The sequence below is a fragment of the Crassostrea angulata genome, chromosome 4 (assembly GCF_025612915.1).
Source record: "Crassostrea angulata isolate pt1a10 chromosome 4, ASM2561291v2, whole genome shotgun sequence".
NCBI classification, from domain to species: Eukaryota; Metazoa; Mollusca; class Bivalvia; order Ostreida; family Ostreidae; genus Magallana; species Magallana angulata.
This window is the reverse complement of record NC_069114.1, coordinates 24,222,854-24,250,397: the sequence shown is the minus strand read 5'-3', so window position 1 is coordinate 24,250,397 and position 27,544 is coordinate 24,222,854. Positions and strand designations below refer to the sequence as shown.

General features: G+C 35.1%; 3 protein-coding genes across 4 annotated transcripts; 2 read left to right on the top strand and 1 right to left on the bottom strand.

The window, feature by feature from the left end:
• Nucleotides 1-3,917: 3,917 nt before the first annotated feature.
• Nucleotides 3,918-6,607, bottom strand: LOC128180277 (39S ribosomal protein L35, mitochondrial-like). The gene is made up of 3 exons (XM_052848251.1): nt 6,462-6,607; nt 5,295-5,454; nt 3,918-4,354 (listed from the first exon to the last, which is right to left on the bottom strand). The coding sequence occupies exons 1-3, from the start codon at nt 6,604-6,606 to the stop codon at nt 3,994-3,996; spliced, it is 666 nt and encodes a 221-aa protein (XP_052704211.1). The 5' UTR covers nt 6,607; the 3' UTR covers nt 3,918-3,993.
• Nucleotides 6,608-6,663: 56 nt separating this feature from the next.
• On the top strand, nt 6,664-15,163 carry LOC128180262 (MICOS complex subunit Mic60-like). Of its 2 annotated transcripts, none has more exons than XM_052848230.1 (12): nt 6,664-6,805; nt 7,034-7,110; nt 7,625-7,832; nt 8,277-8,319; nt 8,627-8,758; nt 9,279-9,418; nt 9,690-9,787; nt 10,966-11,101; nt 11,433-11,553; nt 11,823-12,046; nt 12,746-12,974; nt 14,453-15,163. In XM_052848230.1, exons 1-12 carry the CDS (start codon nt 6,764-6,766, stop codon nt 15,073-15,075), a joined length of 2,073 nt encoding a protein of 690 aa, XP_052704190.1. In that variant the 5' UTR covers nt 6,664-6,763; the 3' UTR covers nt 15,076-15,163. The 2 variants fall into 2 exon arrangements, with proteins under 2 accessions (XP_052704190.1, XP_052704189.1); XM_052848229.1 differs by having other exon boundaries at nt 8,624-8,758.
• A 3,488-nt stretch (nt 15,164-18,651) lies between these two features.
• Nucleotides 18,652-26,659, top strand: LOC128180261 (uncharacterized). The gene is made up of 15 exons (XM_052848228.1): nt 18,652-18,706; nt 18,835-19,080; nt 19,211-20,241; nt 20,347-20,446; nt 20,604-20,654; nt 20,764-20,955; nt 21,102-21,272; nt 21,742-21,912; nt 22,030-22,200; nt 22,294-22,464; nt 22,648-22,818; nt 24,538-24,708; nt 24,996-25,192; nt 25,588-25,753; nt 26,022-26,659. Exons 2-15 carry the CDS (start codon nt 18,876-18,878, stop codon nt 26,090-26,092), a joined length of 3,039 nt encoding a protein of 1,012 aa, XP_052704188.1. The 5' UTR covers nt 18,652-18,706; nt 18,835-18,875; the 3' UTR covers nt 26,093-26,659.
• Nucleotides 26,660-27,544: the final 885 nt, after the last annotated feature.

The following is a 27,544-nucleotide window of genomic DNA, read 5'->3' as shown; positions in this document are numbered from 1 at the left end:
ATCTTAACTGAAACTGATTACATTATATTTATATACATTCATTCCCTATATTCCTTTTATTGCAGATGACTTGAAGAAATTGTATTTTTGTATTTTTTTTATGTTTAATTATAAAGGGCGTGGATATATAATAGCAAAATGAGAGTAATGGGGTGGACGGGCTTTGGCGGATCCAAATAAGTGAAAATTAAGTTTAAGCATAATTTAGAGTTTCACTTCAATTTCAAATCTGTTTCATGTAAGTTCCAGGATAGATACCAATACAAAGAATATCTATTTTCATTTAAAGAAGCGTTTGATAGTTAAGCAGACTGTTTAAACGCAAGAAAACACATTAAACAACACTTAAAAGCGAGAATATACATGTAGTGCACAGTTATGTATTTCGATTGCTACGTACATTTAGAAATTTACTAGCATTTAAAACAAAGACTTTCCAGACGGGGGACCTTGCTCGGAAGGGGGAATTTTACTGAAAATTTCTTAATAGAAAATTAAATTTTGAAGGAACTGGCTACTTTCCCCATTGAAATTGAATTATGTCAAAAATTGTATTGTAAGCTGGTAAGTAAAGACAAAATTGCTAAGCTTCCCAGGATTTCGGTTAAGTCTTCTTACTACCCCCACTTTCAAAAACGATGCGACGTGTATGAAGAAAGAGCTAAAAGGTACCTAAATAAAGGCTTTTCTACTAATTTTAAATGCAGAAAAGGGTAAAAATAAGTACATAAAACTAATTGAATTAGATTATCGTGCTTTTATGAAACAATGATTATGTAATATATATCAATATCATCGAGCATATTGCTGTTTTATGCCCACCTCATGATTGTAAAAATGTCCATATTTTAAGGTAATTTGAATTTCGTGTAGAAATTTTAAAAAATCCAGTATTGCTTTCTTTGCAATTGGTGATTTATGCGCGATATGAAGGTAGCGTCATTGTGGGAAAAAATACATAACCCGCGTTTTGAACAATTTACTCACTGTACCAATTGTATAATTGAGCTTTTATTATTTTTTTTTTTAGGGGGGGGGGGGGGGGTGGGGTACATGTTATATCTAAATAATTTAATTATGGTTGTTACGCGGCATTTGATTGGATAGAAAAATTTAGTTAAATTTGTATAACCTGGTTTGCACGTCACAAGGCACGTCACAATGCACCAACGTACTAATTCGCGGATTATAAAGCGTAAATTGCCCCAACCCAGGTTATACGAGTATAACTTGGGTAGACATTGAGTTCATTTCTTAATAAATATGAACCGAAAAGCGATGTTATCCAAAGTAAATCCATATGTGCGACGTCACAAAGATCTATGACGATTAACCATTATGAAGTCACAGTCAGTAGTTTTATGTTTACAGCAATACGGGGAAAATAATGCAAAGAATTATGACGTTTAACCATTATGACGTCACTGTGAGTAGTTTTATGTTTACAGCGTTACGGGAAAAATAATGCAAACAATCATGAACAGTTTGGCAAAAATAATTGGATTGTCTTTCGCGGGATTGGTGATGAATTCAGCGACATGTTTCGCCGCACCCCTATGGACCACAGCTGATTATGGGGTTACCACAACAGTGCCTAGTGCAACCCCGAGTCATAACAAAACAGGAGACGTGTATTACAGCAATAACGTTCCCATCATCAAGAACCTGATTCTCTGTCTGATAGTGGTTATCCTTCTGATGTGGATGGGGTCTTTTGGCTGTAGGGTGGCTGACGCACTGGAAAGATCATGGATCGGAAAACAAGCGACTATCAAGAAATCAGGAGGCCAGAGACCTAGCACACCCGAACACCAGATGGAAGCGCAAGTCTTGGAACAGGGCGAGGAAGATGGTATTAGCGGACAACACTGTCAGTCCCCTGGCTGAACCAATGTCTATCTGCTGCATAGCCGTTGGAACAGGGGGGGGGGGGGGGGGGCTCGGGGAGGGGGTAGCCCCCCCACCCCCAGTTTTTGCGTGGCTTGTACCCGCACGCCAAACACTTATGATGTGGAATATAGAGCTAGTCCTCGAGGATTGTCAAATTGATGCTTAATAATGGACACGCCTATAAGAGACGCTGTTTGAAAAACAGTCAAGAGAAGATCTTCATTTATTCATGATACAATATATACTAATACCTTTAACGAGTTATATGTACGTTGAGGGAAGCAGATATACATGTATAATAAACATTAATAATTTATAGTTGATTTGTTTTCCCCTATATACGCTTTGACATATGTAAAACTTTAAGCTTTGTTTTGTCTGAAAAGCCAGTACAAGTGATGTTAAGAGTGAAAGAATTGCGTTTTCTTTTAATTCTTAAAATCTGGTGTATATAATTTGGGGTTTTTTTGTTTTTGTTTTTTTTTTATTTTTCGATAATACAAGTATGAATGTTACTTGGATGGTTGACAAATTAATCATTAATATTTTCAAAATGGTTCGTTAAGCTATGAATTATTATTTGATATAGAAGCATTCCATATATTTTCAATTTAAAATTTGAATGTTTTCCTATATTTTTATACAGATTTATATATAAATATAATAAGTAAAATGCAGAAGAGAACTACAGATGTACCTCTTTAAAGAAACTTTTCTGGTGCAGCTTCAGTGATTTTTTTAAAAAGAAAACCATTCCCTTTTTCTAAGGATGCTTAAAGCCAGCTTTATTTGAAATTGGCCAGTTGGTTATGACGAAAAATCAGTCTAAATTTAATCAGTGTTCGACAGACAGACACAGGGCGATTGGTCATCAGAAGAAGTCGCTCAAGTACATGTAGTAATCTTAAAAAGATTCTCCTCTTTCTCTCTCTCACACACATCCCACCCCACACACTCACACTCAAAATAAAAACCACCAACCATTAATTTGAACATACGAGGGTTGTCCCAAAATAGCGTAGACAAGTGGCGTTATTCAGTTAATCGAAGACACTGAAATATGAAATTTGTGTCACAAAGGGTTCAAGTAATTTGCATTCAAATAATGTTTTAAAATCATATATTGTCTGATATTAAGTTGGTGAAATAAAATCATGTTAGATCAGAAATTAGATATGCGGCGCAATGTCAAAAACAAAAAAGTTAAATTCAACATAATGAAATGAAAATTGCGAGGAAAAGTAATTTTTGAATGAAAAATAAAAATAAATCATACATTTACATTTGATAATAATTATATTATTTGCTCAAAAACTGTTTTGGCTATAACAAAACTTTTAACAAACTTGAAAATATTGAGACAAGTATGAGGAGAATAGGTGGAAAAAAGAAACACCGACCGATATCAATGGACGTCAAAATGTTGAACGACACATTGCAGTAAGACTGACGTCAGTCAACAAGTCATACAGGGCGATTTTGGAGTCGTCAGATCTTTAATTAAAAAATAATAGAAAATGTATGTTGAATGTGCACTCGTGTACATGTTCAAAGAAAATATTTTTTCCAAGACATTATCGGAAATAAAACGTAAATGTTATCGTAAACGTTAACGATGTGGAGGGTCTTAGCAACAATGTAAACACTGGAAATTTCTGACGTCGCACATTGCGCCGCCTGACAAAACCTTTTGCTTCCAATTATTCATTTTCTCAAGAATTAAATAAAGTACAGATTTGAATTTTTCAGTATTGTTTGACAATGGGCCATTGAAGAAAACTAAGAAGTCTAATGAAATTGCAGTGAACAGATTTTAAGCTATTTTGGGACAACCCTCGTATGCATGTGTATACAGAAATTCAATTATTAATTGGGATGAAAGGACAAATTTCCCGTCCATATGATCCGCTGATGAATACCATTTGCTCTTCTTAGTAGATGTTTGCTTCAGAGTTCTATACATGTCATTTTCACAGTAATAAATGAGTCAAAATATGTACATCAACAAATCAAACAAATGACTGAAATGAAAATTGGATCCAAATAAATTTATTTCAAAACAAAACATACAAAAACTAGACTATTAAACACGCTGGTTTTAAATCAAGGAAGAAAAACTGGCTTTTCTTTGTAATATTTAGGAATATGATGTCTTTTTTGATAGGGTGCATAAGGGTCATCCACAAAAAACATTTTCCTTCTCCAAAATGGTGTAACAAGTTGGTCTAGAAGTTTGTTTTGCTGTTTATTACAGAACACATGTTGGTCCAATCGTCTCTTGCGTTCCGCTGACTTCTGGAATCGTTTCTTGCCCCGCCCACAGCGAGTTCGGATCCATGCCCCCCAGTCCAGTCGATAGAATCGCCGAACCACTGGCCGAGCTGTTTTGTCCTTGTTCAGTTTACTGTAGCGTATTTTGGTGCGGATTGTGGTTTTAAATGGCTGACAAACTTCCAGCAATGACCTGTCAAGTACACATTTCTTTTGTCAATCAAATTTCAACACATACGATACACTTAAATCTCAACATAAATGCTTTAAATAAGAAAATCAAATTTCATCCCACAATTTCCAAAATACAGTTAATAAGCATATTAATTATTAGTAACAATAAGTATTCACTATTGAATATGAATTTCACATGTCCATATATACTGTAGTTGTATGTTATATGTCAATCAATCTGAAATAATTCAATCTATATTGTATGAAAATTATAAAAATATGGCAATGATCAAGATACCATGCACTGATATAAATGAAGGCATTCTAATACTGAAGTCAGTAACACATAATATACATGCATGTAAAAAATATGTGAAAATTGGATCAGCGGTACTATCAGTTAAAATTATCTCTTCCAGACACCATTTTGTTTGACAATGTTAACTCGAACATTAATGATACATTATATATAGAAACATATTCCTGATTAACTTTATTAAAACTTTTAAGGTTTCAATCTTTGGTAATTCAATTAAATATAATTGACTTAGCAAACCAGATGCTTTAATTAGGAAAATCAACTTATTCTACACATGACACTGACCTATTCGATACCGAATAATTAGCAAATCTTAATTCTTAAACATATGAAATTATTTTTAGTACTGACGAAAGAAAATATTCTTACAATCACTTTGCCTAGGATACATATGCAATTTGATGTCATAATTGTAAATAGAGCGTGCATCATTTCGTATGATTTGAGAAGGGGGCAAATCCAATCCATTTGTCATTGTTTAAACTAAAATATCTACTCTTGGCCCAACAGTTACACCATTTAAATATCATTGTTTTAGTATGAGTATTCTATGTTTGATAAAAAAAAAATTATAGCAAAGAAAATTATAATATCCCAAACACTCTAGGTAAACGGTATCCATATTTCTGCCAGACAGTACCTTTGAGTTGAAGCTCCACATACACCCTGTCTCATCACTGTGCTTCCTCTGTCAACAGTCTCAAGATTTAGGGTGGAAAACTTATGTACTAAACTGGTTTCTCCAGCATCCTTCACCCTGGGAGCAGACCTCCACACCTGTCCAGCTAACACTCTGGCTCCTTTTAAACACAACAATATATGAAGCTAATAAAATGAGATGATTTAGCAGTGTTTAGTGCCTATTGTGAAGCAAACAGTCATATCAAAATAATCATACATAAAAAATACAAATATTTATAGGCACAAATACAATTACAACAATTGGCAAAGGCCCAATGAATATGAAGGAACATCTAGGGTATTGTCAGGAATTTACAAATTTGGCTGATAATGAATTCACACACAAAAATCCCCCAAAATCAATATTCTGTAAAGTAGATTAATCATCATCCTCTATTCTGACTTCTTGTTTTCATTACTTAAACAAATTTAGTCTGCTGAATTATTCATTCAGTAAAACTTGGTTATAGCAAAGTCCAAGGGACCAATGTATTTACTTCATTATATCCGTAATTCATTATATATGTAGAACAAAATTGTAATAATAAATCTACCGAATTCGCTATTTATATACCAGTAGATGTTTTCTTCCATAAGACTACATTATTTGCAAGTTGAGATTTAGAATAAAAAGACTTTCTTTTGAAACCTATAATAACCGGATCGTATAGTGAAGAATTTATGTGTACAAAATTCATCCAAACTATTATGTCAAATGACAATTCTAAGGTTTCATACCATAAAGAAAGTCGTTGTAAAAGTTTTACATTTTGTCATTATTTGCCTCTACTGGACTCAAAATCAGTTCGTTATATTTGTAAATTCCTTATATCCGAGTTTGTTAAAATTTTGCAAAGATTTGTTAAGAATTTTGCCATGGACTTCAAAAAAACTTCGCTATAAACGAGATTTCGCAATAATCGTGTTCGTACTAAACGAGTTTTACTGTATATGATTGTTGCACACGAATTTGAAAAAAACAATTAACATATAGTGCATAAAACTTCATATATACTGTAAAATTTCAACATCAAATATAGACATAGTAAACTTCAACTTTAAAATAAACCCGAAATAAGCTATTGCACTTATACAAATACAAATAACAATAAAATTAGAATATTACCCTTGGAAAAATGTTTGATCATGGAAGCAGCCATCTTTTCTCGGTATATCAAACCCGATGATATAAGAGTTTCATTTTGCGTTTTGGGATGATATGACTTTTTTGTTTGTATGTCACAACCATTACGTATATTTAAAGTTTCCATAATCAGATGACTAAATTTTGATATATAGCTACCGAATTACTGGTAATTTACTTTATATTTCCCGTCGGGTTTGATATACACGAAATCATTTTGTCCTTGGACGTGAGGCCGGTGTCGGCACAAGCAAAAATTTCTTTCTGTCACCCGCTGTAAGAAGATGTGGCGGGCAGCAGCGAGGGGTGTAGCGCCGCGTATCAAGGTAACTTAAAGTAATTTGCTATTAAAACTGTGTCTTTTTTTTTCAATCGACACAACGCAACATTCACGATTGGTCGATTTGTACTGTACTTTCATTTTTTGTTTGATATACAATTTCGTATAATTAAATTCTCCCTAAATAATAGAATTAACAACGCAATTGGAAGACGAACAGATAAAAGAAATATCACAGAATATCTGATCATGTACTATTTTCCCCTGGTTTTAGAGTTCAACTGTTTTTAAACCACTGCAGCAGAGATGTATGTCTTCTGGAGTGCCACAGAAGAAGGGAGGGAAACTGAAGTAGGTTGAATATTTATTTATGTCTATGTTACGTGACTTTAAACACAATTATATTATCTGTTTCACGTGAGTTTCCACTCGTCTTTCTTTAAGTTATTGAGAATTAATTTCAAAGTAATCGTCCAATGGATTTTTTACTACAGTAATTTAACTCGAACTTAAATTAGATTGATACAAAGATGCTATTGGCCTCAGACCAGTTTTCGCCAAGTACATTTTTTCTGATTTTCTCACCAGTGCAATTTTGTGTCACTTTATCAACACATAAAATCATATTCTACAAAAAATTGACATAACTATGCACTTGCGGGATTAGCTCTTAGGCCAATATTGCAGCTAATCAAAAAAGTCATGATAATTTCACTTAATGATGTATTAAAAATTCTGTTGTGCATAAATCCATATTTCATAGATTCATGTTGATCTGAAAAAGTCCTACTGAAGGAAAAAAAGTTTTTTTTTATAAACTCCCAGAGTGTTTGTTTAACAAAGTTTTGTTCTGTTTTGGTTAAAGGTGGTTTATTTTGCTGCCATCAGCAGCGTTGGGAGGTGTTGCAGCATACGGAGAGTTTGTTGACCCAGAGGTCAAGAAACTGATGGAGGAAAATGTATACAGCCCATTTCAAGAATACGTCTATAAACCAGTAATGGATATGATAGCAGGATCTGGGAAACCAGCAGAGGAGGAGCAAAAGCCACTTGTTAAAGTCATTCCTGCCAAGGTACACATGTACTTGTCATTATCTTAATCCTGACCTATATCTAAAATTAAGTCAAACACAATTCATCAAACCTGTTGTATTTCAATTAATTTTAGATATAGGATTTATAGGTTGATTATTGAATTACAGTCACATATATTAGTTTTTAAATTAATGATCTATTTCAATATCTCACCTTGAAAAATAAACAAGCAGGTGCTGCATAAAACATGACTGTGACCTTTTATAAATTCTACTGGTATTAGTTAACTGGACATGACTCTACTAAGCAAATTTATCAGTATTTCAAGTACATGTATTAATACCAGTAAGCAGAAATACATTTTGCAAATATGTCAAGATAATGAGCTCCTAACTGAGTAATTTTGTAGAAATGCACTATCAGTTGTCTTCAATTTTGGTTGAATTACATGGTCTCTTAATTTTATTAACGTTTTATTTCAGCCAGTGGAAAAGAAACCCGAGCCAGAGAAGACTGCTGTGAAAGGTTTGTCTACTGACATGGAACTGCTCTAAATGAAACAGTGTACACGCTTTAATACTAAGCATCTCTTATGTTCTGCCACACGATTCATAAACTAATGTTTTTGACATTATTACTATCTTCATTCTTGTAAAGCTGATACACTGTAATTATTTATGCCAGAGAATTACAATGCTAAAATTTTACAATGTATTCATAACAACCTGTACCACATTTTTGGGGACAGAATTATTTCTTTTGGTTATGCTCTTGCTTGCTGGAGTATGTAAGTATGATATGAAGTGATGGCATACAATATGAATTACAGCAGCACCAGCTAGCCCTGTCCCAGCAGCACCTGCACAGCCCCAGCCAGCCGGGATGTCAGCCAAAGAGAGAGAAAAGTTAGATATAGAGCAGAAACTACAGCAACAGAGGGAGAAAGAGAAGGCCGAAAATACAGGTACAAGATACATCAGAGTAGAAACAAAGATATTTAACCAGAAAGAGTAGAGATTTGGTTCAATTGAAAAAGAACAGAAATTAAGATGAAATTAAGAGAAAATAAGAGAACAAAAGAGATAATAACTCCCTCCCCCTAAAAAAAGGTTGTAGAATGACAATTAGAGAGAAAGAGACAGAGCGAGGAGTGAGAGAGAGACAGAGATATAAAGGAAAGAAAGGAGAGAGGATTGGGGGGAAAGAAAGGAAAGGATATAAATATTCAGATGTATATATATTTTATTTTCATGTTTAAAATTGAGAATCATTCATTCAAGTCTGTAGTCTATTAGCATGTATTTGACAGTATATTCAGATATTAATAGTTAATGACAAAAGATCATCTAAAAAACAGTAGATGTATACCATTTAGCTGGGTATTCTTTTCAGCATTTTTGGCAGACAGTAACTTCTGCTAAATCAATTACAGTAACAAGCAGGGTGAGAGTTTACAAAGTATTTCTATTATTCCCTCTTTTTAGCTCTAGAATCCAAACTCCAAGAGTTGATGAATGTGTGTAAAACAGGACTCCAGGAAGCCTCAGAGATTCAAAACGAGGTCATCTCTGCTGTCAAGAAGCATGCACAAGCCCTGCAAACAGCAATGGACGACAAAACAGATGTAAGCATGATGGTGATTCTCTTTTTGACAAATAAAAGGGACTGTACAGGCAGGAAATGTACTCTTCACTTCTGTTGAAACTTCAGTTTTTCAGATGACTGGGTCTGTAACTATCCTGGCATTCTTCCACTTAACTTAATTCTTTATCACTATCAAGACGTGTACATGTATAATGATAACAGTACTAATCAGATATTTGTTGCATTCTTTGGAAAGTTCTGTGATAACAGTGACAGTGGTGATGACCAGTCATTTGGTTTTTTGTTCGTAGATCTTGAATAAGGATGGACAGTGGAAAGCTGTGACTGACGCATTCCAGAAACGAGAAGTGATCACTGATAATGCCAAGAAGGTGATGGACTCTCTCAGGTCGGTCTTTTGTCCTTTCATTTAAAATCTATACCTGTCAGGCCTAACAAAAAAATAGGTTTGTTTCCGCTTTCCCAACAGACCCTAACTTAAACCCGCCGACCCAAATTTTTTTTCTTCAAGTTTTTTCGTAAATTTCCGTTTATCTCCATTTTTTGTTAACATTTTGTTTTATCCGATTTAAAAATTAAATGTGTCCCCTAAATTTAAGTCATAAAAATGCTTATAGAACTTATTTAGATGTCATCAGTGTTGTGTAGATCTTTGTTATTTACAAATGGCAGCACATGTCGTTCCAGTTGAGCTTGAGAAATGTAAGATTCAGGGTGAAAGTAAATATTGTAATTTCTTGCACAGACAAAATTAAACAATGACAACAAATACTTGGTTTTTTTTATCTTAACCAGTTCAATAGATAAATGGTTTAAGGTAGCTCCATACTCGTAAAATTCTCTGAGGAAAGTTGAAAAACCGAACTGATTTCGACTTAATAGACTTAAATGTCATCAATTGTTAGAAAAAATATACATGTCATCACACTTTTTGAGATGCCAGATAAACATAAACTAAAGCATATTTTAGCATTAGAAAAATGTATTTTTTTCTGTTAAAAGTAAAATCTTGTAGGCAGAAATTTGTTTTTCTTGTTTAATTTTAATGTCAACTTTATCAGAAAACTAAAATTACAAAAATATTTTAAAATTAATCGCTGGAAGAAGAAAAACTATAGCATTTAGACATACAACTGAGAGAAAAGTCAGAAAAAGAGTTATTTCCCCTTTGCATAGATAAAATATATAAATATTTGGAAATTTAGTATAAAATTAAGTGCGAAAATATCTTTAACCTACCAATAATTCTAATTACATCCATGTGATTATATTCACATAAAATAAATAAAACTATCTTGCACAATTTTTAAAGAATTCAAAGTTTTACAAAAAAGTGTGACGTCACAGAACACTGGATCTACTTTAATATGCACAATTGAACAGTTGGGGAGAAAAAAAAAAAAAAAAAAAGCTGACCTACCGACCCTAATTTTTTTACAGCCTGAAAGCGGAAACAAACCTATTTTTTTGTTAGGCCTCATCAGCATAGGCAAAATTACTGTCACCTTCTTTTCTAAAAATAAGCTTATCAAAGAACCAGGAAATAGAAATTTAGAGCTTTTGTAGGTCAGAAAAGGAGAAGTTGAAAGCCATGGTGGAAGAAGCCAGAAATAACAAGTCTACTAAGAGTAACAAAATTCTGAACCAAGCACAGGAGGCCTACAACACAGTCAGCAGTAAACTTAATGCCATAGAGTCGGCGGTAAGTTTTGTACAGTTTACAGGTTTTGAGTCTACCATCAGTTATACAACGTTTTGATATACTTATTGCTATAGTGGCTGTTGTAAGTAAATGAGAAATGTGATTCATTATGCAGTATGTTACCCTGTATATGTATTTTGTAAATTTTTTTGGTGATGATAAATTTTTAGGAACATTTACAATCATTTAATTTTCAAATTAAGTTCTAGTGATCTTTTATTCTGACAATTTTAACACATCTTTAAAAGTATCTTAAGTTGTAAACCATTTGCAAGAAATTAGAGAAGATAAAGTTCCTTTCTTTGGTAATTTGTCCCAAAAAATGTTTTAGATTGCTAAAAGTGAGTCGGAGAACCGGGGACTAGTCAAGTTTAATGATCTAGTCGAGGAAGGTAAAAAGAAGTTTCAGAAAGAACTGGAGAGTTTGATGCCAGATGTTAAGCCAGGAAAAGGTTAGTATGCTGACATTTTGTACACTTGTCTGTATAGCTGTAAATGAATTATCTGTCAAACTTAAAGAAAAATAATATACAGCAGAAGACACCATCTAAAGAGGAAGAAAGAAAAACTGCGTTATTTTAATTTGGTAATAATGAGTGCAGTTAAAAAAAAAAAATTAATTTATTGCGTTCATTTAAGTTAGAGTATCTGCAACAGTTTGTCATAAATTACACTTTTCAGTTTGTCCATTTTTTGATTATTTTGAAATTAAAATTTAAAGGCAAAAAACTGAGTGAGGAAGAGTTGAATTCTCTGATTGCACATGCTCACCGGCGTATCGAGCAGCTTCAGCATCAGCTGGCCAATCACCTGGCATTGGAGAAGGAGAGGATACAGGAGGCCCTGGATATGCAGCGAAAGGCCGACGAAAGTGTGTGCGACAGGAGGATTGAAGACGAGGCGCAGAAAATTAGAAACAACGTGGACCTGGAAAAACAAAAATGGGTAAGGAGGCTTGATGTAAATTAACATATGTATAAATTGTTATAAAGAATCATGCAAAACTGATTTAGGGGGCAGTCCTAATTCACTTTACGCTGATACCTAATTTGATTTTAATGTTATTTTTTGGTTTATGTGGATATATCTTTAAGTAACTTGCTCATATAAAATTTTCATGAAAATCACTATTGTAGAAATGAATTGGGTTCATTGTCCTTCAATAACACAACCATGAAACAATTTTATGCGAAGATTAAATAAGTAATTATTGTGCATTAGTATAAAATTTGTTTTCCTCATAGAAAATACAAAAAGATTTATTTTTAGTTATATCTTACAAGACTACTCTGATAATAGGAACTTCAATGCATTTAATTTAAAAAATCATTAAGGGAAAGAAAAGTAAAACAAATTTTTATTACTCCTAAGAAATATATTTGATAAAACCATGATTATTCAATAACAAAAAATGCATTCTCTGTGAAATTAAAGCCACTGTCAGGAAGATACCAATACTTTAAACTGTGAAATTTTGAACATGGAATTGAAGATGTTCAAAGTAATATCTTGTTTTTCCTCATACTAATATCAACAACACCATTATTGTCCTGATAGCTCAATTTATAGGTGACATGTTCATCTACTGCTGCATTAAATAAAGAGACTAATTTTTTATCTGACCGGCGGATTTGGTGGTTTCAGGGTGAGGAGGCACGGGTCCAGTTTGAGGTGGAGCTGAGGCAGCAGCTGGCCCGCCAGGCCGCCGCCCACAGTGACCACCTACAGGAGGTGCTGAAGGTCCAGGAACAGGAGCTCCTACAGAAGTACGAACGACAGTTCAACCTCAAGTTCATCGAAGAAAGACAGGCGTTCCAGGCAGAAATTGCCGGATGGGTAGCTCGCCTCAAGGGCATTGAAACTGCTGTTGAAAGTAAGGTTTTTGGGTGTTATGAATTACTTAATGAATGATTTGTAAAAGTTTTGTGCAGAATATTATTTCATTCAGCAACAGATTTTTGCTTAATTTTTTTTTAATAAAGCAGACAACCAGGCTTGGGGTAATGCTAAATGTAATGGTAATGCATTGCAATGCATTACATGTTTTCAAAGTAATGCTTGTAATGTGTAATGCCACAAATCTAGCATTACAAGTAATGCTAATGTAATGCATTACTTTCCAAAATCTAGTGTAATGCTGGCATTACTTTGCATTACTATGCTTTTCTATGCATGTTCATTTTTAAAATTGTGATGAATTGAATAATTGAAATTGTATTTAATTAAAAATTGTTTTAGAGAAGAAGAGTTTCATTCTTGATATAAAGATATTTTGGTTGTATGATCAAAAAAAAATTAACAATCCATTCTCTAATTGTCAATATAACTAGCTGTAACAACACAATTTCAAAACATTTTAAGAGTTGTTATTAAGAATTTTATATCATTTTTGAAAAATTTACTCCAATTAGCTGTGCATTCAATGAATTCTTTACTGTGAATAATGGGTCAACAACACACAATGCCCCCAGGACAATCTATGTAGTATCAAAACATTCTATTGTTTTAAAAGAGGTGCTAAACACCCCAATCCCCACCCTTCTTTTAACTGTGTTCCATTAGAATAGAGAACAGCCATGTAGCCTTAAAGGCAAAAAAGAATGCACTGTCAAACCATGCACTCTGAAAGCTTATTATTTCCAGTACTATAACCCATTTGAAAATAATTTCTCTCTCTCTCTCTCTCTCTCTCTCTCTCTCTGTTGTATATATAGTACAATAGTTTGGACTGATAGAAAATACAAGATTCATGTACAGTATTTTTTTTCTCTTATTGCCTGGACACTTATATCTTATATTTTCAAACCTGACAGAATGCAGTTTAAAGATGAAACCTTTAAAACTTGGCTGGTCATAAAGTGCAACAGCAATTTTGTGCGTCATTAAATTTGAACCTGATAGTGAACATAACCTGTAAAAATGTTTCAGCGAGTTTTACATGTATAAATATATATATATGAAACATATGCAAAAACTTTTTAATCAGCTTTTAAATTACTTTTTTAAATACTTATTATCGACTTTTCACAAAGTAATGGTAATGGTAATGCATTACTTTACTCATGTAATGGTAATGTAATGGATTACTTCAAGAAAACTAAGTAATTGTAATGGTAATTTAATGCCCAAATTCATGAAGTAATGGTAATGTAATGCATTACTTTACAATGTAATTCGCCCCAAGCCTGCAGACAACACAATTTATTTTTAAAAAAATTTTCTTTTTTTTTGGGGGGGGGGGGGGAATGTTCTTTCAATTAAAGTTTAAAAACTAATAAAAACAGTTTGAGTGATGATAGCAATTGAATATTATTAAAGCTATTGTCTAATGGATGCCATGCTGTTTTCCAGATCGAGCCGCTGCAGAGAAGATAGCTCGCGAGGCCCAGGACTTGTGGTTAGCCTGCCTGGCTTTAAATGGCACCATCCGCCGCGGTAAGGAGGAGGAGTTAGCCTGGGAAGAACGCCTCAAACCTCTCGGTAACGAGATAGTGGCGGTGTATGATGCCGCAGGTAACCATCCATTTGTCAACATGATTGTCAGCACCATCCCAGAGAAGGCGTACGTTCGTGGAGTGTGGACAGAAGACACTCTACGGGAACGATTCGAGAAGGTTTCCAGTGTATGTAAAAAAGTGGCTGCCATTGATGAATGTGGTGGTACTCTGTATAAATACTTCATCTCCTATCTACAGTCGGTATTTATAAGCTTCAGGAGTTATGACGTAAAGCATTTAAATGACCAAGTGGATGTTGAGAGTATGGACAATTTCGAAATCTTGGCCAACGCTAGCTACTGGATGGACCGCGGAGATTTCGAGACAGCTGTCAGGTACATGAACCAGCTGCAGGGAGAGGCCAGAAAAGTGGCTGGTGATTGGCTGAAAGAGGCCAAGCTTCTGTTAGAGACTCGACAAGCGGCCTTCGCCCTGACAGCGTTCGCTTCAGCCAGCGGATTGGGAACAGTGTTCTAATGGGTGATGTGTAAATCTTGAGTGCTTAATCAGACGTGACAGAAATATGGTGTTTGAATTATGAAAGGAATTAAAGATCATAAACCTCTCTCCTAGTTATCTTTGGTCATAATAAAGGGTCTGCGCTATATTGAAAACTGGTCCTACTTTTGAATTGATACTAGTTGTTTTATAATGCTGTTCAGATGCGGTGGCCAGGCATATTATTGCCGAGTCAACAATTAAAACCAGACTTGCCTAGCAATTCTGTTATAAGCAGCTGATAAGAACAGGAAATTATATCGGATACTAGTAATTTCCAAAAATAATCTGTTAAGGTAGACGATACTAAGGTCTTTAGATGAATTTGTTCTGTTATTAAGGTCTGCGCAAGCAAATGGAAAGAAACATATTAGTGGACGTCTAACAGCAGCTAAACAAGCCACCTCCAAGTGTAGTTGAGGATTAGCTGACAATCTAATTACAAGTATCAACCATTTAATGACCATCATGTGGATCCTTTTATTGTTGCTCAATGCTTTATTATCGGCTTACCGTTATGGCGCATTGGTGTCAAATGTTTTTAGCTATAAAATGCACAACTTTTAACAAAATGTCATGGTATACTTGTTATGAACTTGAGACTAAAGCAACCAAGAGACAACCGGTTAAAAGCTGTTGGCACAGTCATCAAACGTGCAGAATTTTAATTTAATCTTTCTGGGTTTAACACTAAGTCTTGTTGTGTCCTAGTCTCTGGCATTGACGCGTCTTGTGCTATGATAATAATGATTTATATAAAAGAAAATATATGTAGGGGGGCATTTGCAACAGTTATAAGATATTTGTTAAGCCTTATCTACAAAGAGCAGACAAACTCTAACGGATATTCTTAATGGAGTTTCAGTTGTCATTTAAATTCCATGTGAAGAAGAATTCAACATAGAGACAGTTAATTCCATTTCTTTAAACTGTCATATAATATATGAATATGTGTAATTGACGCACACACACACACACACACACACACACACACACACTCTCTCTCTCTCTCTCTCTCTCTCTCTTGGTTTGTCTGTACTGTCTCTAACCTTTCCGGCCTCCACTAAACTCTCCACCTGTCACTGCCCTTACTAACCTACTGCTTAATCATCGGTCATTGTTTTTATTCTTTGAGGGCTTGATTAGAAGATTTAATTTTAATATCTTGTAGGGCATATAAATACAAAAAGGCAGTAACAGGCAATCAAAAAAACTTAAATCGTCTATTAGATGGGTATGTAGTTAAAAATTAATTATTTACAAAACGATGATTCATGTTTTAATATGTATATTAATAGTTAATTAGACTCATTTTTTTAATATAGGCTACTCTTTCATTACATATTATTTTATTTTTTTTAAAATATCAAATGAATTTTAATAATTAAGTTATTGATACAATTGTTTAACCATTGATTATCGATAACCCTTTATTTACGAAGACATCGTTATCATTGAGTGCATATATTCGATATATTTTGCATCAATAATGATACAGACTATAGCAATTAGATAATTATTTTATCTTATCTTCCAGGTTTGCACACATTTGTTCTATACCCGATTTTCAAATGTGTGCAAAACGGGGAAAACCCGTGTAATGTATTTGAAGTTAATAAGAAAAGATGTTAGATTAAAAAATAATAAATCGATTTTTTATAAATCACATTGGTATATTAGTAATAGCTATTTTACCAGCAACTGAATTATTTTCTTGAGAATAAACACCACGGAAGCAAGGCTGTAAAACAAATGAATTTCTTTTTACAAATTATTTAGCAATTTTAATCCCAATTCTAGGTGTATACATATACATGTAAAGGTTACAAACATGCCGATACATTAAAGGGACATGGTCACGATTTTGGTCAAATTCTATTTTTAAGTTTTTATCATTTACAATTCTTTAGAAATGCATTTCTAATGATCAAATAAAATTTGAGAGTCATTCGTAGAGTTGTAAGCAAGATACAGGGCTCACAATTCTTTGTGATGTAAACAAGGTTCGTGCCCTGTTTTTGTTTACATAGCTTCAACATACCAGCAAAAAACCTTTTCCCAGCTTATTTGTCTATCTTTTTATTAATTTTAGGCATTGATAATCAGTGCCTATCGTTTAACACATTAGTTTTAGGTTTAAAACTGAAATTTTTACTTAACGTTCACAATGTAAACAAATGCTTTGTTTACAAAGAATTTCAAGCTCTGTAACTCGCTTAAAACTCAACAACTGACACTCAAATTTCGGTTGCCTATTAAAAATGCCTTTTTAAAGCATTGAAAATATTAAAATCGGAAAAATAATTTTTTACCAAAATCGTGACTATGCCCCTTTAAACACAAGAGGTTGTTTTTTTTTTTTGGAGTAGTGTACATTTGAATGAAAGTCATTTATTAATGCTGCTGGAAATTGAAAAGAAATGTAGTGAAATTGCCAAATCGCAGTTTGAAAAGCCGTTATCATGACTGGAAAAAAAATCATGAAAAAAGCAATGAACATGTAATAAAAGCCATTTTGAAATATTCCTTAGTAATATATGCTTAAAGTAATGATAATGCAGAAAAGGTTAAAATGTAATAATTATTGTAAAAGCAAAATTATGTGGAAAAAATGGTAAAACATTCCGAGTAAAACGAATTTTAAACTGATAGTGGGTAACATATTGATCCACAAAGTTACGTTCCACCAACCTGTAAAAATTGCATAATCATTCACGGTTTTCAAAATATGAATTCCACAATAACTACAAGATGAATGTTGTTGGCAAGACGCTATTATACAATGCTATAGCCACCTGACGCTATAAATGTTTCTCATAATAAAAATACAATAATATGTACAGTATCATTAGGCACAATTATGAAAAAAAAATACATGTAACATCGGGTGTCTGTGTGCTATGATAAGAATATGACATTTCTTCACACAAGTGTGGAAGTCACCTTTTCAATGTTCGCTCTCCTTAAAAACGAGCATGTTCATTATATTAATATTCATTCCAATACATCTATGCCTAAAACCTTGAACGTTATTTAACCTAATAACTAACTTGATTACCAGTATTTAAAGTTTAATTGGGATGGTTTAATTCATGGCAATTGAATCATCTTTAGAGAACTAGTACTTATCTCGTCCTAATACTTGGCATGCTTTGAAAAAGTTAAAAATGCGAAATGCGCAAATTAAATAATCTTTTCTACGGTTTTGCATATTGCAGACATTGTCGTGAATTAACAACTTTACTGTGAGAATTAAGACTATTGATCGTTGGACAAGTCTAAACAAATGAGAAAAAAAAATCGCATTTTTTTTTCTTCTTCACAAATGCTAGTAGTTATATTTCGCCATTACTAGTTTTCAATTAAGTTTATCACTGAACTTGTAATCTACCTACCACCTCTCTGCAGATATAAAAAAAAAATTCCGTTGATGATAGAGAGAGAGAGAGAGAGAGAGAGAGAGATGCACAGGTTATCTGTTAGTTAACTACATGCTCTCTATATAATCATACATGTATCAACACAAGGGTTGTTATTCTGACGTCTCACTTTGCAGGTGCCCTGATCTTAGTGGCGATTGCCTCTTTGGCTAGCACCGCTGTAGTTCAAGGTAATAAATTAAAATATTTACACGTTGTCACAAAATTTGAAGTCCTAAATATCAGCACCGACAACGAACCGAAACAAATAAAATAATTACGAACTTGGCACTAACAATCAGAAAATATCTTGAATTAGGTGCACCAGACAACCGAGGCACCGAGTTCATCATTGGGTTCATGGAGAACTACATTGCTGGTTCCGCCTACCAGTGTGAGCTGTTTGTGACAACCGCCAGAACCACCGTGGTCAGTGTTCAAGTGGATTCTCCCAAATGTTCCAGCCCAAAGATCTCAGCCTCCTTCTCGATTACTGCGGGACAAGTCAAGCAGCTGATGCTAAACTATCAAATCAGGATGACAGGTTCGGCGAAAGGAAGTAAAGGTATGAAACAACCAATCTTCTTCCTTGCCGTTTTTCAACCTAAGTTTTTAAACTATTAAACTCTTTGCAAGTTAATTTTAGATGATAAGCTGACAGAAGTTCTTCACGTTTTGTAAAATTGACGTTGTAGGAGTTTTAGTCAAGGCTACCGATGACGTTGTCGTATACGGAGTAAATAAGGAGAAATACTCCAATGACGGCTTTGTCGGTCTTCCTGTTGACGTCATGTCGGACGAGTACTACGTCATCACCTGGGCCCCTCCGTACAGACAGTGCGAGATGTTGGTGATAGGAGCAGAAGACTCAACATCTGTGAGCGTTACCATTGGCCAGAGTATCGGGTCCGGCGCCGTGAATTATGGCGGGAGAAACTACTACAGAGGAAATGTTGTAACGGAAACTCTAAACAAGTACGACACATGGCAGCTCGTCAGTACCGGCGACCTGACCGGAAGCTACGTCAAATCTACCAAAAAGGTTGTCGTGTTTTCTGGCAACAAGAAGACAAAAATTGGATCCGGTGGTTCCCAAGATCATTTGGTGGAGCAGTTGACTCCAGTAGACACATGGGGTAAAAACTTTGCTACGGTCCCAATCCCGAAGAGAACTGTTGGTGACTATTTCAAATTCATTGCAAGCGAAGACAGCACCACAGTAACGATATCGGGGGGATACTCGTCAACCTTTACCATTTCCCAAAAAGGCGGGATGGTACAGAAGCTTATTCCATCCACAGCATACTGTAAAATTGTAGCAGACAAAGCCATCATGGTGACCCAATTCGTTCAGTCCCAGCAGAGCTCCTCCGAACCTTCCGATCCCGCCATGTTGATTATTCCTCCCGTAGAGCAGTACGGCGCAGACTATACATTTTCCACTCCAAAATATTCATTGGGATCTTATGAAAACTTCTTTATGTTCATTGTTGAAGCAAGCGAAGCGTCAGGTCTAAGAATTGATGGTAAAGCTTTTCCTACCAATACCATAAATAAAGCAATATCAGGAACCAGCCTCGTTGGGGGGTACATTTCGGTCTCTGATGGCACTCACACAGTCCGACACACTTCTCCTATCGCTATTTTTGGAGGGTTTTTATATGGAAAGGCCCACCTGGAGACCTATGGTTTTACAACTGGTATGAGAATGGCGAGAGTAAATGCCGTAAGTAATTGAAATCAGTTCATTTAGATTCTGAAAGTTGGGTATCCTTCAATTGGACAACCAACAAGTGGAACTTCACAACATTTATACTCTACGTATTTTTAGGTCTGCGTCCCTTCCCCGACAGTTACAGGAGATGGTATAGACAACGATTGCGACGGGAAAATAGACGAGGAGCTATGTACCCAGGAAAACCAAAACAAAGGTGAGAATAGTTTGTAGACTTGCAAATTCGATCAGCTTATCGTATCATTCTTATTTTTTAATCGCCTTTTTTGTAATACCAAATAATATTATATAATGCATTAAACTAATATTATACCTTTGTTTCTGTGTGGTGATCTCTAAAGATTTTTTTTCAGACGATGACGGAGATGGGTCAGTGAATGAAGACTGTGCAAAACCCCAACCTGGTTGGCATATTGTTTACTTGAAATAGAAGTCATGGAAATTATGCAGATAATAATTGTATAAATGAATATGAACATATTAAAAGTGTCGTTGCTTCTTATATACATGTAGTTGACGGACAGTGGGCTTCTTGGGCGTCGTACGGCGCATGCTCTGTGACTTGTCAACCAACTACTGGCACGGTATCAGGAACTAAAACTCGAACCAGATCTTGCTCAAATCCAGCTCCGGCTTATGACGGAAAACAGTGTGTTGGCACCGGAAGTGAAACTGTTTCCTGTACACCTACAAACCCTTGTCGAGGTATGAACTAGTCCTCTTTTTTGGTTGACGAGTTGTTACAATTTGCCATGTTTATTTTTTAACATTGAATACCAAAGACTGCTTTTATTAATTTCTACCTTGAATGTTTCAAATATCTTGCTACAACTCGTATATTGTACTTACAGTTGATGGACAATGGGGATCTTGGGGGTCCTACGGAGCATGCTCTGTAACATGTGGTAGCGGCTTAAGGACGCGTTCAAGATCCTGTAATAATCCTGCTCCAACAGGTGGTGGAAGTGACTGTGTGGGCAGCTCCACATCCACTACCATTTGCACAATGGTAGCTTGTCCTAGTAAGTCTTAAAACAAAATATCAAAAACAAAAACAAAAACTCAAAACAAAAATCGTTCAGAATGGTCTCATTGTAAATATTGAATTTACTGGATGGATGTAAATATTTTACTTTATTACCTTATCAAAGGGATTTTGTTGTTTTATTACAAATTGAATATTTGCGTCTATTTTGAACTGCAACGTCAATGATCTACGGCAATGATCTACTGCCCTCGGGCAATAGATCATCCTGAGCTGTTCCCTGCACCTCGGGAAAATTATTCCGGTCTATTGACTGCTCAAGCATTAAATAATTGTATAATATAACCATAGTAAACGTTTTTAAAGAAAAAATTATAATGAATGACAATTAAAAACTCTCCATTTTCACCCTTTTTCCATGTGATTTCGAGTTCAAACTAATGAAGTTTGCGAAAAAAAACAAATAACAGTTTCCACAAATAATAATTTAAGCATCATATGTGCAGTTGATGGTAATTGGGCCACATGGGGATCCTATGGCGGCTGTACGGTGACTTGTGGGGGAGGGTCACAGACCAGGACGCGCACCTGTTCCGACCCCGCCCCTCAGCATGGTGGAACTTCTTGCTCTGGATCCTCTTCTTCCCATCAGGGTTGCAACGCTCATAACTGTCCAAGTAAGCAGCTATGCATGTCATCTATGATTTCTCTCATTTTGATGAGTTAATGAGTTTATAAATTTAAAACACATTTTGACACAATTCAATGTGAACACTTAAACCATGCGCTTCCAGTTGACGGTGGATGGGCGTCCTGGGGGTCCTATGGCGCCTGCACCGTGACATGTGGGGGAGGAACACAAGTAAGGAGTCGAACCTGTACCAACCCCGCCCCCCAATATCTAGGGGCCAACTGTGTGGGTAGTTCCACGTCTTCACAGAGTTGTAGCACCCAGAATTGCCCGGGTAAGTTAAATTTTGGTATCTTTTACATGTTTATGTAAACGCGCTTTTCAACAATAGGGACTGTAGCGTAGGTATTTTAATTGATTCATGTAGTTGACGGATCATGGGCCAGCTGGGGATCCTGGACCTCGTGTACCGAGACTTGTGGAGGAGGAGTGCAATCCCGAACCCGATCTTGTAACAGCCCCGCTCCACAATATGGTGGCGCTAACTGTCCCGGAATGTCCTCAAGCACTCAAACTTGTAACACACAAAATTGTCCCAGTAAGTGTTCTATCTAACCTTTTGAACTGTTTTTCATATTTTTACATCATCAACCATGTGCTTGTTTCTCACTTCTACATGGAACGTATTATTCTGACAACATTATATTCAAATTCAACTGCATACAATACATGTACAAGGTATTTCGGATTGGCTAAGATAAGCTTTGTACCAAACGTTTAGTCAATGGTGGCTGGGGTACGTGGACGTCTTGGAACTCCTGTACACTGACATGCGGGGGAGGTACACAGACACGCTCACGAAGCTGTTCCAATCCCGCCCCTCAGTATGGTGGCTTGAGTTGTACGGGATCCACGACATCGACCCAAAATTGCAACACACAGCACTGTCCAAGTAAGGTCTAGACAAGTTTATTTAGCTAGCATTAAACAAGTTTATATAGCTTGCATTAGAAAATTCTTTTTTTCTGTGTTAAGTGCCCATTACGTTTATGTATCATGGTCTATACGGGAATAAGATACATTGCTATAAAAAAGTGTTTGCCACTTTATTTCATTGGTCATTTATCTTCGCATATTCAATTTGATAAAGCTTGATAAAATGAAAAGTTATAAATGTAGTAAGTCTTCAAATGTTGCAAGGAATATTTATTTATTTATTGAAGGGGGATGTGTGGCCATCTTGTACATTTGAAAATAAAAATGTAAACATCTTTTGAACTAACTTTCTGGCCAAAACAGACAAAAACTATTGTAAAAAGATAAAAGAACAGTAAGTATGAGGTTCTGTATGTTGTTCTGTATGCAAATTACGCATACAAAAGAAGAACAATGCCTTTTTTTAATCACTTAATTAAAACTGCGCAACTTCAGAATAAAATTCAGGTTTATATATCCAAAAATATTCCAAAAATATATGAAAGGAGTTCATTAGTGTCCACTCTACAACCATTTGTCGAGAAAAGGGCCAAAAACCTGCTTATTTAAGAGGTAACTTTGTATCAAAAGAGGATACCCTATTCTTAAGATGGATCCCAAAAACATAAATTTGCACGATATTTTTTGTCTGTGTCTGTGGAGGTACATTATATTTTCATCGAAAATATATGTTCATTTTTTATGTAAGGCAATTAATCTTTTGGACCCCCACGCGGCTTTTTGAATTTGATTAATAAGAAAAATATAGAATGAATAGAAAAAACCAAACCATTGGAACTTGTATAGAGATGTCCGTCACAGTCAACAAAGATTGTTTTTAATTGAAATTAATTAATTTTTTTATGAAAATATAATGCCAGTATGCCTACATAGACACAGGAGTTATTAGTATAGACTGGAATTTTCTTATTCTTAAAATAGATCCCATGCCGACTGATAAAAATAGGGTACCCTATTTTGAGGCAGAGTTATTGCAGTCATTAATGTGCAAGATTCAACCTTTTTCTCAACAAAAAGTTTTACAGAGAATATGATTGAATCTCACTTGCTTTTCAGATTTTTAAATCTTCAAAATAAATCTGCAGCTATACAGTTGTACAGCTGTTCTACAGCTGTAAGAGATTAAAAAGGCATTGTTCTGTTCTTGTATGCATAATTTGCATGTAAAACAACATATAAAGCCTCACATTCACATCATCAAGATTAGCGCAGAAACAAGGCAATTAAAGAAATGTTTATATTCTTATTCTCAAATGTACAAGATAGCTACCACCATAACTATACATCATTAGATAGTATTCTCCTATTGGTGATGTCCTAATGTTTTGAGAAAAAAATAATGTTAAAGATGTCGACCTATTATATACAATATCCAACTAGTCAAGTATTTTAGATGGGTATGGTTACCGCCTTGCATAAGACAGAGAGTATATAAATTTCAAATAAGAACATACTGGAAAAACACAAAAGCTGGAAGATATTTGGCCAATCAAATGCATACCTTGGACGAAGCATAGGTTAAAAATGAATAATTCACAGATAGAAAAATTGCATACGTGGATTTAATTAAGTGATATCATGTATTTTCAATCTAATAAGGTTATATGCGAAATAGAAATTTTAATGAGTGGTAATCTATCATAGTTATGAATCGGACATTATTTATGTGTTTCAGTTGATGGCGGTTTTTCAAACTGGGGATCCTGGGGCACCTGCACCGTAACCTGTGGCGGAGGAACACAGGTGCGCACGCGCAGTTGCAGCAATCCCGCTCCACAGTATGGCGGTGCTACTTGTGTTGGAACCACTTCTCAGAATCAGGCGTGCAATACCCAAGTGTGCATAAGTATGTTTCCACAAAATAAGATATTTGTCCTGTTAGAACTTTAACATATATAAATGTACTTAAACACATGTAATGTTTTGATATTTAATGCCATCCTTGAATCATGTTATTGAACATTCCATATATCATTGTTTTCTATAATTAATAAATGCATCACAAGTTACTACATGCGTAAACTGCATGTGTCAAAACCATTAATTTTAATTTGTAAATCATAAATCATGTATACATATAAATCATATATAGAATAAGACATGTTCAATTTAACCATCTTGCTTTTCATTAAGTTGATGGTGCGTGGAGTCAGTGGGGGTCCTGGGGCACGTGCTCTGTCTCGTGCGGGGGAGGGAAACGGTCACGTGCCCGATCTTGTAGCAACCCTACACCAGCCAATGGAGGGAAAGAGTGTATTGGTGCACTAAGTGACCTTGGAGACTGTAACCCACAACTGTGTCCAACACCAGCAGCTGGAGTTTACGTTCAGGTGGGATATGTGTCAACAAAACCTAACTCAGTCATCAACAACGCAAATTGTGGTTACAACAGATTGAAATGTTTCATGGTGTAGATTTCAAATATCATATCAAGTATCATATTTTTCCGATACAAATTCCAGATTGTTCGGAGCCATCATCGTCGATAATTTATTACATATATTGATCAGTATCACAGAAGACATAAATGAAGTCTACATTGATCATTGCTTGTATTATAAATAACTATAACTATAACAATAACTTTACTGGTAACTTTAATAACACGATCGTGTATTGTATAGGGCATTTGGTAAATATTTAATCATCTTTATACAAATATGGAACCAACAATCTTTCCATGTCACAGATTTTTTCAAAAGGTGGAGGCTTTATTCTATTGTAGCTTTGCCCAACCGGATGGTTTACTTGTAAATCGGGGGGAATTACTTGTATTGACAAGGCATTTATCTGTGACTGTTCGTCAGACTGTGATGACGGAAGTGACGAAACGACCGGATATGCCGGCTGCCCCGGAGCTGTCATTGCTCAATGTGCAGAAAACAGTTCAGGTACACAGAGAGTAAAAAATAACAATTTATGATCACTAATAAATACTAAGTAATTGCCGTAAATTCGTGGTTTTTAGCGTGTCACATGTACAAACTTTGCAAATTGGAATTAATATGTAACGTTTTATATATCGGATATATGGTACAAGTTCATAAATGCTTAATATATACACGCTTGTGAGGACTGTTCCTTATAAATATTACCTTTACTTAACGATTTTATAAACAGTATTATTGATATTTACCTTATATTTCTGTATGATTATAGAGAAACTGCTGACGTCACCGATCATGATCGTCTGCTTGTTAGTGATGGTGGTTCATCAACTGATGCAGTGACACGACTGTTCAAACAGTATAAACGATAAATGTGAATTATCTGTGTTATATATTTTTTGTATGAGTCCAATGAAGAAAAATGAAAGCATTTTTCATATGTTTCTGTACCTTAATGTTTTTTTTTTATAGAACTGCATGTAATACCAAGAATAATTTTGTTTTAATCGTGATTAATTAATTTGTGTTTTTATTTATTCATTAAAAATTCTTTGCTAGCGATCTGAATCTATGATCCAATCAACTTCAATTTGTTTTGCTAAAAATTTTGTCCGGCATGGTTATGATATCTTGTTGGCACAAATGAGTAGAACATTTGAAATCTTACAAGAGTATGTGCAGAATCGTGCGAAGCAAATATTGTACTTTTCCGTTTTGTTATTGTTGCAGTTTTTATAGTGTTCGTGTTTGCAGCAGCTAACAAACAACTTGTTATTTACGTGTTGTATAATATTTTATTTTACATTTTGTTAATAACATTTTTTATGATCGGCGTTATATTATGATGTTTTTATATAGCAAAGTAAAGACAAAAACCAATAAATAATAAATATCATAGAATCAAAAATTGTCAGGAATCGGTCTTCTGTTATTGTCCCTCTCATCGTTGGACAACCACGGCAAGTTTCGCAAACGCTTACTGGGAATGGCCAAACTTGTTGAAATCATTTTTTTCCATGCATGGACATTTATTTTTCTGGTTCCATAAATGAAAAAGCGAAACTTCCCAGTTCTTTTTCCAGTTTTACCAATTGTAACAGCTATTTTTAGAAGTTTCGATCGGCGTTATTTCTTCACGAACATGTAAAGAAACCAACCGTCATAGCAAAGGACTAGAAAAACTTAATGCGTTGGTCCTAGACCAGCCTAGTAAAAGTTCGAAGGAAAAGCAGAGTGTATGGTATTACGATGGGGCCACTTCCACCTCGCACTCTCGCCTAAAGGGCGAAGATGCGAGAGTGCGAAGTTGCGAAGGCGAAAGTGCGACGGCAAAGGAGCGAAAGTGCGAAGATGCGACGGCGAAAGCGCGGAGATGCGATGGCGAAAGTGCGAAGTTGCGAAGGCAAAGAAGCGATACTACTATCGCTCCTTCGCCTTCGCAACTTCGCACTCTCGCCTTCGCATCCTCGCGCTTTCGCCTTCGCATTTTTATTATTGTGGAACTCTCTATCGTTTAAAGACAATTATAGCTGTATAAAATAACCTCTGATGCAGAAGACGAACTTTTTAGAATTTATTTTCAACAACCTGTGCAGATCCATAACTTTTTCTAAAAGGGGATGGAGGGGGTCGATGGATAATTGTATTTGTCGGGGGGGGGGGGGTGGTTCCAAGGCATATTTTGGAAATTTTTATTATATAAAAGTAAATTTTCCAAGGGGAATGAGGTCCGCACCCCCTCTTCCCCTTTACCGAGTGGAATTATTAATATTGAATTTTCCGGGGACGGAAATT

What these genes read in the sequence shown, in the direction of transcription:
- LOC128180277 (XM_052848251.1), bottom strand. Translation starts at nt 6,606, where the DNA reads ATGGAAACTTTAAATATACGTAATGGTTGTGACATACAAACAAAAAAG. An exon ending in GATCAAACATTTTTCCAAGG is followed by an intron (nt 5,455 to 6,461) that starts GTAATATTCTAA and finishes TGTGTTTAAAAG; the next exon opens with GAGCCAGAGTGTTAGCTGGA. An exon ending in TGTGGAGCTTCAACTCAAAG is followed by an intron (nt 4,355 to 5,294) that starts GTACTGTCTGGC and finishes TGTACTTGACAG; the next exon opens with GTCATTGCTGGAAGTTTGTC.
- LOC128180262 (XM_052848229.1), top strand. Translation starts at nt 6,764, where the DNA reads ATGTGGCGGGCAGCAGCGAGGGGTGTAGCGCCGCGTATCAAG. An exon ending in GTGTAGCGCCGCGTATCAAG is followed by an intron (nt 6,806 to 7,033) that starts GTAACTTAAAGT and finishes CCCTGGTTTTAG; the next exon opens with AGTTCAACTGTTTTTAAACC. An exon ending in CAATGGACGACAAAACAGAT is followed by an intron (nt 9,419 to 9,689) that starts GTAAGCATGATG and finishes TTTTGTTCGTAG; the next exon opens with ATCTTGAATAAGGATGGACA.
- LOC128180261 (XM_052848228.1), top strand. Translation starts at nt 18,876, where the DNA reads ATGGAGAACTACATTGCTGGTTCCGCCTACCAGTGTGAGCTGTTTGTG. An exon ending in GAATGGCGAGAGTAAATGCC is followed by an intron (nt 20,242 to 20,346) that starts GTAAGTAATTGA and finishes ACGTATTTTTAG; the next exon opens with GTCTGCGTCCCTTCCCCGAC. An exon ending in TAACACACAAAATTGTCCCA is followed by an intron (nt 22,465 to 22,647) that starts GTAAGTGTTCTA and finishes CCAAACGTTTAG; the next exon opens with TCAATGGTGGCTGGGGTACG.